Below are 14,555 nucleotides of genomic sequence, written 5' to 3' on the forward strand. Positions count from 1 at the left end.
AGGGACTGATCTTTGGCTGATTATCTGCATGTGCTTTATTTGACATTTCTCAGATATGATGAGTCCAAACATTCATGCTTTTGGTGAACCCTTAGAAGAGAGGAATGTTAGAGCGAAGTAAACACTCTATTCATGATGGACCTGAGAGCAATACACAGTCCCTGCTGTTTAGTTCTCAGACACTGGACCATCTTATTTTACGTTAGCTCTTCCTCGTCTTTACCGGAAAAACTGTCACCCACGTAACATGTGATTGGCTGCTCTGACCTAACACAACTGAGCCAGTGTAAGGAATTTTAAGTGCACGTCCTTAGAGCTGAGTCACGTCAGTCAAGACTGGAAACAAATAAAGGCTGACAGAGTTTAGAAGATGAAAAGGTTATGTGAATTTCCCTTCAGTTCAAACCTAGACTGCTAAGACAGCCTCAGTTCTTTGTTTAATGACACTGTCCTTAATCTAACCAAAAGGGCTTGGAGGGAAAAAAAGAGAATATGCTCTGATATTCTGGCAATGACAAACAAAATGTAATGCACAACACAACATATGTCATGAAGACTATCAGAAACAACTTTCTAACTGTAACCGCCAGCACCTAATTATTATTATTTTTTTTTAATATAAAGAAATTTTTCAAAGTAGATAATGTTGAAGTTACACATATGGGTTCTAAGAAACCTGGACTAAACACTGAACCTTGTCCATGGAACTAGATGGCACAGAATACTAGTCAAATTCATAAGCCAATAAACAAATACCAATTAACAAACACCATAAGACAACTAATGATCAAACTTAGGTCCTTTTGCCTGGATTAGGCTTAATTTTCTTTTAATAACATTATTATTACTATCATGTTATTAATATGTCTAAATTTGAGCTAGAGGGTTGGTGTTATGTTTGCAAACAGTGTGGGTGGGATGCATATTTATGAATGGGCACATTGTGTTCCTCAGTTTCTAAGGTGATGGCTTTCCCTTGGCTTGGTGTATAGAAAAATGTTTTCAGTGCATCAGGTTTCGCTGGAAAAATGTTGGAAAAATGTCGCATCAGCAGTAGTTGGCATGGCCAAGCGTCTTGAGCAGATAAAGCTGAACTGACATTTTTTTAGTAGATATAACTGATCGGATTCTCCAAGCTCCTTGCACACCTCAAACACTTGTTGCAGGAAAGCAAATGTGCTCCTTCATAAGTGACAGCACATTACATGGGAAGTGAACTGTATTGCATGGCAACAGCAATACAGCAACAGACGTCACGGCAACCACACGTGTTGTGATAGCCCAGGAAACGGGTCCTCCTGCCATAAACTGGACACTTCCATTATCAGCGCAGCTTTGCTAATGGTGCTGTATTCCAGCTCCATGACTGCCAAGCTATTATCCTGCATTTCTTAACCTCACTGTGTAAGTCAGTCTGGCTGGAAGACTGAGCTTAGCTTCACATTCGTCATCCCCAAGTTCACAATCCCGGATCAGGCCCTACTCACCCTAACGTCTCGTACAGCTGCAAAACGGCATTAGGTTACCCAGGCGATGAATGACATGAGCAGGTTGACTGCCTTGTGAAAAAAAAGAAAAGTTTCCATTTTATCTCAGAGCACACTCTGTACCAAAATTATTCACACATTTATCATACCTTTACCTTTATTCTTAAGTGAACTTAGATTGCCCAGTGTTGTTCAGACAGCATAATAAGATGTGTTTTATATTGTGGTAAATTACTGTTTGAGGTTCCAGTGAATGTGAAATTTTCAACCAAGTTCTTTCCAGGTTAAAACCATGACTATTTTTTTTACACTCCATGTATTTATTGTGAGATGGCACTTACATTGTAGTTCATATGGTTTTCCTGCACATTTAGTACCAAGTTTTGCATGTGTGTGCACTATTTTCTTTGCTGATTCTGACAGTATAACCATATTCATTTGTTCACGTTAGCTTTGATAGTATTGAGTGATGTATTGTGTAGTAAATGGCCATGGAGATGCAGATCTCCCTACAATGGGATGGGGTAGACCATCCAAGCTAAATGGACACTATCATTTCAAGAGTAAAAAGCTTTCTGTTATATCTCCATTCTCACAGATAAGCCTTATCTGTTTACATTTCAGACTCACTATCCTCAGATAGCCCAACCAATGCATGTATCCTTCATACAGTCTTGATTTCTCTCTGTTGCACACAGACACACACACACACACACACACACACACACACACACACGCACGCGCACACACACACACGCACGCGCACACACACACACACACACACACACACACACACACACACACACACACACACACACACACACACACCTTAGGATATGCATGGGGCTGGGAATCTGAGTAACTGGATGTCTGTAAGATTGTTAGAGTAGAGAGAAGATCTGAGACTGTAAAAACATTCCCATAGTACCCCTCCCCCATATTCTACTCGACTCACTCACCCCCAGCCCAAGCCCCAGTGCCTCCATGAGCCCTGACTAACAGCAGCTAACAGGACTCAACTGGACTCAACACAGCCTGCGGCTCCATGACAAGGGCTTCTCTATATGGATCTCATGTATTGAACTCACACAGGTCACATCTCTGTTTTGTTAAACTCTGTGGCATATCTGCTTGAAATGGAAACATTTACAAACCGCCTAAGTTTCAGAGGGCTGTTTTTATCTTTTCCATTATGTAGAGAGTTCAACATAACAGAAATACCCCTGGTTTCCAAGCACTTCGGATTAAAGCTGTCAACTACTCTTGCTTGAAATGGGATTATTGCCTCCGTCGAAACCAACATAAGTTCCTTTTCTTCATTCATGCTTGCTGATGAAGGCCTTCTATGCTGTCCTGTAAAGAGATTGTGATCATAGTGTCATTTAAAAAACTAATGTGATCTTCACAGTGCTGTAGTCAGCATCTCACAGGGTGAACAATATGGGCTGACTTCCTGACCCCTAAGTCTGGGGAGTCCTAAAGGCAAACAATGGGATCCTTAATTAACACTGACCATTCCCAGCAGCACTAGGCTCTTCCCAACAGGCCCGATTGAGGCCTGCACACAAAGCCTGCTGTGTTTGTTCTACTGACACCCCACTCTGTGCCTGAGCTGCACTGTTCTGCAGCACGTTTCAAGCCACAGTACTATTGCCTTTCAGCAGAGACTGGGAATGGTCAAACCCTTCTCATTTATAGGTCAAATATGAGTGATGCCCTCTTATTGTGTGTAGATTTTTTTTTTTTTTTTACTGCAATGTGCTGTAGAGAATAGACTGCAGAGAATCAGTTATCTGCCTGTGATAATGGAATGAGGTCATATCATAGTAATATTGTTTGGACAGGTTTTTTTGATTAACAGCTTATCTTTAAGGTTTATAGGTTTTCAGGATCGAATGCCTAATATCTAAACCTCAAAGCCAAACAGATCACGGAATAGAGAATAATACTCTCAAAAATTTAAAACTAATTCCAGTAAAGGTATAATTAATATTTGAAAACAAACCCAAATGTATTGTGCACTAAACCGCTTCATAATTCAGATTAATATAAAAGATCCAATAAAAATTTGTATGTCAATTTCATTAACAGATTATGTAACCTTGCTTGTGGGCATGGAATCCTCGTATTCTGTTTGTTTTCTTTTATTAACTTCTGGGCCCATAAGACATGTCTGAACTAAATCCCCTGATTAGAAAATCATTGAAGTCTACATTGAACCTTCTATAAAAATAAAAGTTAATGGAAAAAATATTTACAATAGGTTTAATAAACGATTTTGCTAAAATCACAGATGGAATTGTGACCTCAGAAAACAAACTCTCTCTGGCCCTCTATCCAAGGCAAACAGACCCACTGCAGTGCAACAGCAGTTGTCTTGTTAATCCTGATGTAGGCATTTTTAAAAGTCATTTTGTAACTGAGAAAGCCCTTCTGACACAACTTTGTTAAGCCATCCTAAACCAAAATCTCACAAACTTTGAAGATGACAGCATTTCTACAAAGAGAGAGAAGGGGTGGTGGTGGGGGGGGGGGGGGGCTTTAGAGGAATGAAGCTTCCATTTTTAGGTTGTTTGCCATATCTCTACATGTGCCAGCAGTGTAAAGCTTATTGTGGTCTTCCTGTTGGTAACACACTGTTACATAAAAGATACATGCCAAAGCAAAAGGCAGAGACAAAGGAAAGCGCTGTGGCTGCTGGGTCAGCACAACCCAGAGGAAGAACTATATTCCTGTACAGAACATAAACCATCTGGCAGGAAGCCCTCATTTCATTTTCTTTTAACTTTGATTTCCTTTTGAAGGAAGTGTTCACTGTTTGCTCTCTTGGACACTTGCTTCTCTTAAGGCTCTTTCCAAATGTACAGAAACATATATTTCTGTACATTTCTGTATACGTCTTGCCTGTAGCTAAGCATTCTTCATTACTACTACTACTTCATTATGCAAAAATTAAACAGCCTATTCTGTTGCATCCTGTTGGTAACTAAGCATTTGCTCCAGGCTACCTCAGCATACCCTAAATGTGTTATACAAGAACTGGGACTTTGAATTTTAAATATTGCACTGTTAGCCCAAAATGTAAATGATTTTTGAATGTCCCAATTTTGTAGAACCAAGGGAGTTTATAGGGTAGACAGACAGGCTATGAGGAATACATAGCAGCTGGCCTGGACATCTAGGAATGTAAACAGATTATTTATTATGTCACATTACACTCAAATTCACAGGGCGTTTAGTGCAATAGTAGTTGCGTGGCTGTCAAACAAACCACGTACATTTTTATTTACATAGTAAATAACAACAGCTATTGTTTATGTTGATCAAGTGGGTGAGTTGATCAGAAAGTGGCACTGGCAATAACCAGAAAACTACGTAACACAATAAGAATAAAGTTAGAATACAGTATAAATGTAATTTTCAATCAGAGTTATTATTCTAAGGTGCTCATGAGGGAATGGGCTGTATCCAGACTATAGGGTGTAATTGTTTTCCAACTGTGGTAAAGAGTCATCTGTGATGCAACATGCTGTAAAACCAAATTGGAACTAAATTACATAGATATATGTATATTTGAGGATTCAGTTCCAGCATCAGAGTACAACAGGGATTTGACTATTACAACTGTGTTTACGCAATTATCTCAGCAAGAGTCTGGAGAGAAGGTGACCGCCTCCTCAAAGATCTGTGATTGCCTCTTACATCAGAGTGTTTTGCTTTCACAGATGGGTCTAGTCGTAATTGAAGTTTCTTTCAAACAAAGACTTTCTTCTCAAAGAAAATTACACAGCCAGAAGACTGATATTTGCCATTTTAATATATTACATAATGCAAACATTCTTGCCAACAGCAACAACAAACCATTAGGACTTTATCACCTTGACCAAGACCAGGCAAACATGTCTGGACAAAACATGAGCAAGTGTAAAGGCTGTTTGTTTCAGTCTTAATGAGCCTGTCACATCGCAGTTATAAAAGGATCAGCTTCACTGATGCCCCCTGAGAAGAATGAGAGTGCCAACATTTGCCATTTGGTACAAATGCTCCAGAGTGCTGGATCTGCCACATTTGATCAGCAGACCTGTGAGAAACACTGCACCTTAGAGGAAGTGAGCCAGTGCAGCATGAGGAAAACATTTGTGATAGGGCACTGTAAAAAGGGCTCACTTTTTAAGCCTTCAAGGCAGAAAAATGCTTTGAGCCAGTTGAGCTGCATCAGCATATTATTGGGCACCAAGACGAACAAATAAATTTGTAGCTGAAATCACTCAAGACAGATTTCTTAGTATTCGATTAACATGTTTTACAATGATCACAATAGATGAAGATGTTTTGAGTCTTCATCAAGAAAAGGGAAGGAGAGTGAAGGACAAAGATAGAGACAGAAACCAAAACATCAGTTTTCATACTGTATACACAGAACAATCTAAATGTAGTAAAGTGGTCTACTACTAGTAATAACACAGATCATATTATTAGATATTTCGATAGATTCACAGCTATCAAGGGTCTTGGAGTGAACGCATCTCATTCCATTGCTACAACCAAAAATTTCTTACTGAAACCTACTCGAAAGCAAATTGCAGCTGAAAAATTCAAAAGAGAATGAAATTGGAAACATGGCTATATATACACATTCCATTGCCATGATTACAATTTGAACAAAAGATGCATTATCTCGACGGAATAAAGGGACCTCTGTATAAAATCAATGGGATTCATGTGTTTTTTATCAACATAAAAGAATCATCATACTGCCCTTCAAAGTTACCAGGCTTTCAGATTTAGTTGAATCCATCTGTTTCAACTTGTTTCAAAAATCATTTCTTTTATTGCTGACTACTGATCATGTTACAGACCTTTCTGGGATGATTTAAGTTGTAAGAGCTTGTAGAGAACAAGTTGAGCCAAACGAGCATGGCATATCAATGGCACAGTACATCGGTGGCGGGAAATGCAAGAAGAGGGTCTGATAATAACTAGGACCCTGTTTTGGGCATACTTCAACCACTACATGGTACTATATTCCTAAAATGGGCCACACTGATGTTGATGTGTCAAGAAATAAGAAAGCTTGTCGTGAATGACCTGCAGTGTCATTATGTGTATGTGACACAAAAAAGGGTATTGGCATGAGGGATACATTGCAGGGTTTGTGACTCACAGGCTGAGCTCACTGTCCTGCAACCTGCATTCCAGCACTCTCATTTTCCATGAGGAAATCCCACTACAAGCCATAATGCACCCAAGCACATATCCAGTTTCTAGGCAAAACTTTACCAATAGATAACCAGCCCAAGTGTACAGAACAGGGTCCAAAGCTTCGCAGCAAGGATGTTGGCAAGCAGCTTTAGGTCAAAAGAGACGTGTTTACATTCTTACATTACAAGTCTCGCTGGCCATAGGCAAAGCGGAACTGAACAACAGTTGCCATCCCACTAGCTTTTATTCCTCTAACTAGCATTGCCTGTGAATCTGCCTTCCATGGCAAACATCATTTCCACTCAGTGACACATGAGCCAGTGAGCGTGGCCCGTGGCCTCCGCCGTACTCCACGGCCGGCCCACATACTTCCTGCCCTGGGCACACTGCTTCTGCCGAGCCATAACCTCGGCCGAGCCCTAGCCCATGTGTCTCTTGCCACCCCCGCCTTCCCTCCTGGAGGGAGGGCAGTGTTTGGAAACCTGGTCCAGGCGCGGCTCGCGTGCGGTGGGGGTGCGTCAGCAGAACAGAGCAGAATGGGGCTCTCACAGCTGGCTGTGGATCACAGGCTGTACTATACCCTCTGAAGTCACATCTCCCCATTTGTGTTGGCAGAAAACTTCAGACCTCTGGACATGACTAACCCATATTAGAGACCATCTTATCGGGGAATTTTATTTGCTTTCGAAGCCTGGGAGGAAACACAGATTTGCCCAGATGCAGTGTTGTGCAATAGTCATTTCTGGGAACATCCATGAACTCATTTGTATTATGTCTTTGACAGACTCAGAAGAGTGAGTAAGTGTTTGTGTGGCTATAATAAATGCTAAGTAAATCATAGTGAGTTCAGGGGAAGCTGTATGGTTGGACCTTTTGAAATGAGTAGGTGTGGCTTCTGTCTGGGGACTGGGGTTTCTTGTGTTTCCACTGGCATTAATATGAGTGCCTGAAATTTAGAACAGGACAGATCTGACTTTGATATACACTGCAGCCCAGCTACAGGGCTTCTACCTACACACAAACACATATACAAATTTTCTATCAGCATGAATGTCAAGGGAGCTAAAAACAAAAGTGCACTTTTAGTAAATCTTCTACACTGTGCAAATTTCAATTCACGGCTGACAAAACAACACTACTTTTATTTGTACCTAGCTATGCTGAAATAAGCTATCCTGAAATAAGACAACCTCAATAAAAGCAAAATATTGTTTTTGTTGTGATGGTGATTGGTATTAATCTCTATAATCTACATTGTGATTACGTCAAAATCAGTTACAACTATTTTACAGCCTACTCTTGGTTCAGTGATGTTTGAATATTTTCTATCAAGAGCTTTTACGCACTACAAACGCTGTTACTAACTGCAAGTCTATTTCAGTACACAATAGTGAAAATGTCAGTGACACAGAGCCATGCACAAATAGCTATAAGTATTTTATCACAAGACAGGTCTTTTAGCAGCCTGCAGGGAACCCTCATCAGTTTTCATAAAGGGAGGCTTGCCATTTTAATCCCACATCTGGTGTGCATTTCCATCCCATGCAGTTCTGACTCAAGTCTGAATCTTAGAAAGTACCTCACCCTCTCTTTCTGTCCAAAGACCATAAAATGCTAACAGCTTGAAAGTTACGATGACATTGTCAATGTTTAAAAATCTAAAAAAGATGCTGCTTACACACACTACCACAACTTTGCACTATTAAGTTTTGGAACATCCCTATGAGAGAGATACACTTTAAAAATGAATGTTTTAAAATTCTGTAGGTTTCACTGATAACAACAGCAATTGAAGACCTGAGGCAGATGTATGACTAGTGTAAGTATGGGTCACTGATCATATCTTTTCATACAGCACTGATATTAAATTTATATTTAAACTGCCTGACACAATTTTCTCAACAAGTCACAATCACATCTTGCCATAGACAAGATGCATACTGAATTACAGTTCATATGTAAAATTTCCAATGAAGACAAGGCCTGCAGAAAGAATGGAATACTCAAAGGCTTCTGCAGGCTGCAAAGTGAAATATATAATTTGTCTAATTAACACATATGACTCATACACACAATGCATGTTGGTATATTGGGATTGTAAGGGACTTACCTGAGGGCAGTCTTTAATGTAGTGACCCTTATTGAAGCAGAGGTGGCACAGGTAGTTGGGGGGAGGTCTTTTGCTGGGCTTGCGTGGCTCAGAGGACAAGGATAGGTCAGAAAAGTGGTCCGTTAAAGAGTTCAACCCATCCACTATGTTGTTTAGAGAGCCATATGGGGAAATGCTTTTGTATAAGCCATTATTCAAGGCCTGCAAAGAGATAACAAGAGACACATGCACAAATTTCAAACATGAGTTGCTGGAATGATGTGTTGAAACAGACAACATTTTTAAGTGTTAGGTAATATCACCATGCACATATAGATGAGTTGCATTTAATTATTGTATATTAGTGGAACCTTGACAATTATTGTGAAGATATCCTCTTCAAATTGAAAACAAGACAAATACATTGATTTACAATTCCCATACATGGCCTGGACATAAAGATTTTTGTTATACTCCTGTTACACACACACACACACACACACACACACACACACACACACACACACACACACACACTTTACAAAATGCAGGCTTTATTAGTAAAAATCTATATACATAATATAACTATTTCTAATAATAATTCAGCAAAAATGCATGTCATATAGGGCAGTAGGTGCTGAAATGCATGGCTTAGGGCAGATAACCATCATACACTAATAGAGGAGATCTCTCCTCTCTGCTCTCTCTCTCAGCAGGACAGTCTCTCAGGGACTTATTCCTAACCTGCAATATTCTGCTTCCACAACACATACATGCATTGACACACACTAACAGATTTATTCACACACACAAACACACACACACACACACATACACACACACACACACACACACACACACACACACACAGATGTATTCACTCACATAAAAGCATACAAACATATGCACATACACACTCATATATAAGCATATGAGTAGGCACACACAAATGTATGCAGCTGTTGTCATTGCTAGGCCTTTGATTATGATGGTACTTCCTCAGGGAAGAGGTGGTACACTGCACACTTCTGTGAGTGTGTTACAGTGCTCACAAATGGTACTAAGCATTACTAGCACTTATCTAATACACATTTATAGCAGATGTGCTTAAGACTTTTAATATTCAACAAAAGTCATTTGAGCTATTTATACAGAATGTGCAAGTTAAATTAGTACTGACACTGCAAACCTGTATGTCGATAGGCCAATGTATTATCATGTGGTTTTCATGTAATTTTACAATTTAAATAGTCTCATATTGGTAGATGAGGTGCACAGTGGACAGTGAAGTCCCTTTCATTGTAACAAAACAACACTTTTAAAACAAAACATTTTAAAAGCTAACAGTTTTTTTTTCTTTTTCTCTTAGCTTCTGTAAAAGGTTAATTAAAAGAAAAACATCGTCATAAAAACCAAAGGGCCCATTTCATAGACATGGTTTAAACCTAGCCTCAGACAGAACTGTAAATTCAATGATGATTCACCATTAAAACCCTCTTTCCATCCAGGGTTAGGATTAGTATTGGTCTGTGTAACTGACCAATGTGTCTTATTTATGATATTACAACTCTGGAGCCAATTACTGCTGTCATCAGTGCAGTGTCATCAAATGTAAAGTTTACTCTGAGAGTATCACAGTTTAATATTTATTTTTACCAAGGAGCACTATACTCTAATGCTGAAGCAGGTTACCACATCCATCTTCATCTGTAAACCTAAAATAATTTGCAATGCAGTACACAAGAACAACATTAATTAAACTGCATAAATCGATAGATAGATTGTAGAGATATTGCACGGTTTGAGGTATAGCTCACCAATGTATTAGCAGTTATTTATGTTTACTCTCTAGCAGGTCATAACCTTGTGACCCTTAGTACAGTATTACTTAGGCCAAAATTGAAACATACCTTGTAAGTCATTTGAGAATTTCTAAATGTCTACATATCTGACTCTGCTACTTATTTATGTCAAGAAGAGACTTTTCCTAGCCACATGTCAACAAGCAAATTCAATTCATTGTCGCATTTCATAAGCAGAGGCACAAAAATCTGAAAAGGCTGTATATAACCAGGATATATTAGTAAGTTAGTGTACATTGTACTAACAGTGTAAGCAGTTTCGTTTCGTGTTACTATTCGGTTTTCACATTCATAGTCATTCGTTAGTCAGTCTCACTACGTTATGTTCATATTTCTCTTTTGATTGTCACTGAAACAAAATTCCGTTCTGATTTAAAAAAAAAAAGCAACTCACCAGTAAATAATAAAATAAACAAGAAGAGCAATGCAACTTTTTGTGGGTAATTTAGATTGTCTTAGAGTATACGCAGTAAAATGACTTAACATATAACAAACGTCATGGCGATTCTGTAGACTACAAAAGTAGACTCTCACACACGCTCAAACATCAAGCGGTAGTTTTACATATTAAGAGAAAGCTCCATGAACTAACACGGACGTTCTTGTTATTTGACAAACACTTTTACGAAACTCCACAGAGGTTGGCCTACCTCATTCCGCTGAAGCTGAAAGAAATTGTTGAGATAATTGGAATTGAGAGAAGAGCTCAGGTCAGCAGCGGGAGTCTTGCTGTAGTTCAGGTCCGGATGGGAAGAATTGGGTTCGGGTCGGAAGGCATCGAAAGCACTCGTCTGATGGGTGTCTTGTAAAGAGAGATAAACCCAATTTAGAAGCTGTGCAGGTTGGTACACAGAGGTACTACTGTCTATGGCAGACAACAAGCTCATCTTTTGCGGATAACTTTCTCTCCCACAGTCACTTTTAGACAAGCCTCAACTTCGATGACTTGCTTTAAATTTACTGAATGCGCCGTCCGGTTTTTCACACCCCAGAAGTGAAAACTGCGCTCTTCTTCCCGCTCGAACCCTATTCCTCTCCTGGGATCCCCTCCCAGGTTTACGATTAGGCGAAAGTTATTCCCCTAACATGTCATTACAAAAGTTTTAGCCCGCTGTTTGCGGCCCGTTATCTCTCTTTATTTGCACTGCTACAGTAACGACCTTATTGCATATTCAGTTGGTGATAGTGTGCGTCATCTTCTACAAGAACGAATCAACGCGTAGCCCAAAATATATGTACATGTATATTAGTGGAATTTGCTGACTATTGGTTACCATCTAACATTGATTATAATATTCATACAGGCTTGCTCGCAAGCCATGTCAACAGAGAATGTAGAATTTACAAAACGCAACGTAAGTGTGACATGGGCATAGAGCTTCATTGTGGAAATATGGCACACAAAAACTGTTTTCAGAGCATCTGACTGTTAGTATCACAGGTGGACAGGTGGAAACATAGGCTAAGAAGTATATTGGTTAAAATCTTTTGAGTACATATTTTTGGCCTAATCACAAAAAAATATTTTTTTTCGAGGTACACAAATAAAAGCCTCTACTTTCTGATCTTTGGTAGCTAAAATCACAAACAAAATTTTTAAGAATCTTTTTTTTTTTTTATAAAGTAGAAAGTGCATCATATGAGCCTTTGTTGTGGACTTTCAAAAGCTTAAGGTGTGTAGTTTCACATATTCAACTAAACAGGAAAAAAAAACAAATGGCTCTGTTTGTTTAGCTAGAGGTGAGATTCGTGAGCAATGCCCAACAAGTTCCCGAGTAAATATCCATGAGCAACTTTTTCTTTAACCTTAGCATACGCACACATAAAGCTACGCAGCTACTTTCTTAAATTAGTTTGGATTAACATTCTTCTTGACTTCATTTTAAAAATATTAAAATAAATTGTGAAGATTGGTGGCTTAAAATACATATGGGGTAACTGGTCTTTTAGCTAATTTTAGCATTTGATGAAGTAATTTCTTTAGTTGATTCAGCCTATGAGTTCAGTAACACAGTTAAACACAGCCCACTGAGAATACACATGGCCAGGAAGCAAACAACACAGCACATATAATAGCAAACATGACAATGTTTTTAACTAGTCCTAGCAAATTTGCCGGACAATTTTTGGAAGAAACTGAGAAACTTTAAAACAAGGTTTAAAGGAAAACTGTTTAATTAGATTAATCAATGTAAAATATAGCATATACAGAGGCCAGTGTGAGAAATATAAACAAGTGTCCTTCCGGTATTAGGAAATTTCTTATTCAACTGCATAAATAACATGCTTCACACAGCACTTAACAGCCTTATGCTCCATCTTGTGGCAAAGTAGGAAAGAGCTTTTTTTTTGCTTCCCAGTCGTAGAGATGAATAGTTTTGGGAAAGTCCTGAACATGAATGAATAAACATAATAACAAACAACACAACAGTGTTTGGTGCTGTCAAAGATTTCAAACCAAGAATGTACTTCAAAAATGTTTATTTTAGCATTACATGTCCAATGTATATAGAACATTTTATATGGTTTCACTTCAGAGAGAAAAAAACCTATAACATAAAAACAGCATACTCTGGAATGACTTTCAAGAGGAAATAACAGCTTGGAGCTAAACTAATAGAATGAAAGCATATTGTTTATTGATACCTTAAGGTAGGCATAAACTCTGGCATTTGTTCAAAATCTCACTATTACCTAAGAAATTCTTATTTAGTTTCTGAAGTAAAAACCAGTAATATAATTTAATGAAAGAAACATTGTCTGGTAGAATAAAATAACTCATGTACTAGCACTTGAATTCTTTTTTGCAAATGTGTATTGTAATACATTGAGAAGCACATAATAATTATGGACTCTCATCAGTCACGGACACCTTGTAGCTGTATAGTTGGATAAAAGCATATACATTTTGAGACAGCAATCTAACAATTTTACCTCAGTGATCAGATTTGGAAAACAAGTAGTGCCCAATTCCATGTCAGTACTGTCAGTGTCAACAACCTCCTTTAATCAATGTGTTGAGAGGCAGTCAGCAGTGGTCCTATAGCTAGACACTGGCAACTGAGAAGTGGCATAAATACTAATCTATTAAATCTCTCAGAATTTGGGAGAAAAAAAAAAATTGGCTTGTGCAACAACGTCCTTATGTACACTGTCTGAAGACCTCAGGGTACCCATGTCATGAAAAGGAGACTGTGGTCTTAGTCTGTCAAAGGAGACTTGGTTTGTAGAAAACAGGGACACAAAATATTTTCACTGGTTTCATAGAAGCTAAATTTATGACACCTCTTCCACAAGACCCAGCATGCTGTGAACAATTAGAAATTACTTAAGTAACAATTAGTTACTTAAAGATGTGGCTAGGCAGTATGTGTTGTATTTATTACTAGAGTTAGAGGTTGTACTCTTAGTTCACGTAACAAAATGTAGTTTTGAAGTTATTTGTATTTAGTGATCAAATTTAAGGCAGTTGGTTGAGTGTGGTTTTGGATATATACAATTTCATCAAATGCTCTACAAATGTCTCAAAAGATGTAATTGCTCCAATTAAAACTGTCAAATAAAGAAAAGAAAAAATGTCCATGCCACTGCTGTACCAACATTTTATATACAAAAACATAGGTCAAGGCTTCTCAATAAATGAGAAAAAAACCATCCAAAATAAAATAAGGCATCCATCAAATTTTAGAGCACATAATTTTCTATGGAGAATAAAGATCCACTACTGTATCTGTCAGTTGCTTTTATGCCTTTCTTTAAGACAAATCTTTTTGTGGCATGACATGCAATCTATGATGAATGTTCTTTCATATGTAATCTGTAACTATAAACATAACCATAAGCTTTTCCACAGACATCACAGTGAAAAGGTTTTTCTTTTGAATGTGTCCTTTTGTGTTTGTTTAGTATATAAAT

General features: G+C 38.3%; 1 protein-coding gene across 1 annotated transcript in view; it reads right to left on the reverse strand.

The window, feature by feature from the left end:
- Positions 1-11,795, reverse strand: part of zcchc24 (zinc finger, CCHC domain containing 24) — a 28,492-nt gene extending 16,697 nt beyond the window's left edge. The window contains exons 1-2 of the mRNA XM_027015792.2: positions 11,291-11,795; positions 8,800-9,000 (exon numbers count right to left, since the gene is read on the reverse strand). Coding sequence (XP_026871593.1) covers positions 8,800-9,000; positions 11,291-11,527 — 438 coding nt within the window. The 5' untranslated portion in view covers positions 11,528-11,795. The remainder of the gene's footprint in view (positions 1-8,799; positions 9,001-11,290) is intronic.
- Positions 11,796-14,555: the final 2,760 nt, after the last annotated feature.

The sequence above is a fragment of the Electrophorus electricus genome, chromosome 11, assembly GCF_013358815.1.
Source record: "Electrophorus electricus isolate fEleEle1 chromosome 11, fEleEle1.pri, whole genome shotgun sequence".
In the NCBI taxonomy this organism is placed as follows: Eukaryota; Metazoa; Chordata; class Actinopteri; order Gymnotiformes; family Gymnotidae; genus Electrophorus; species Electrophorus electricus.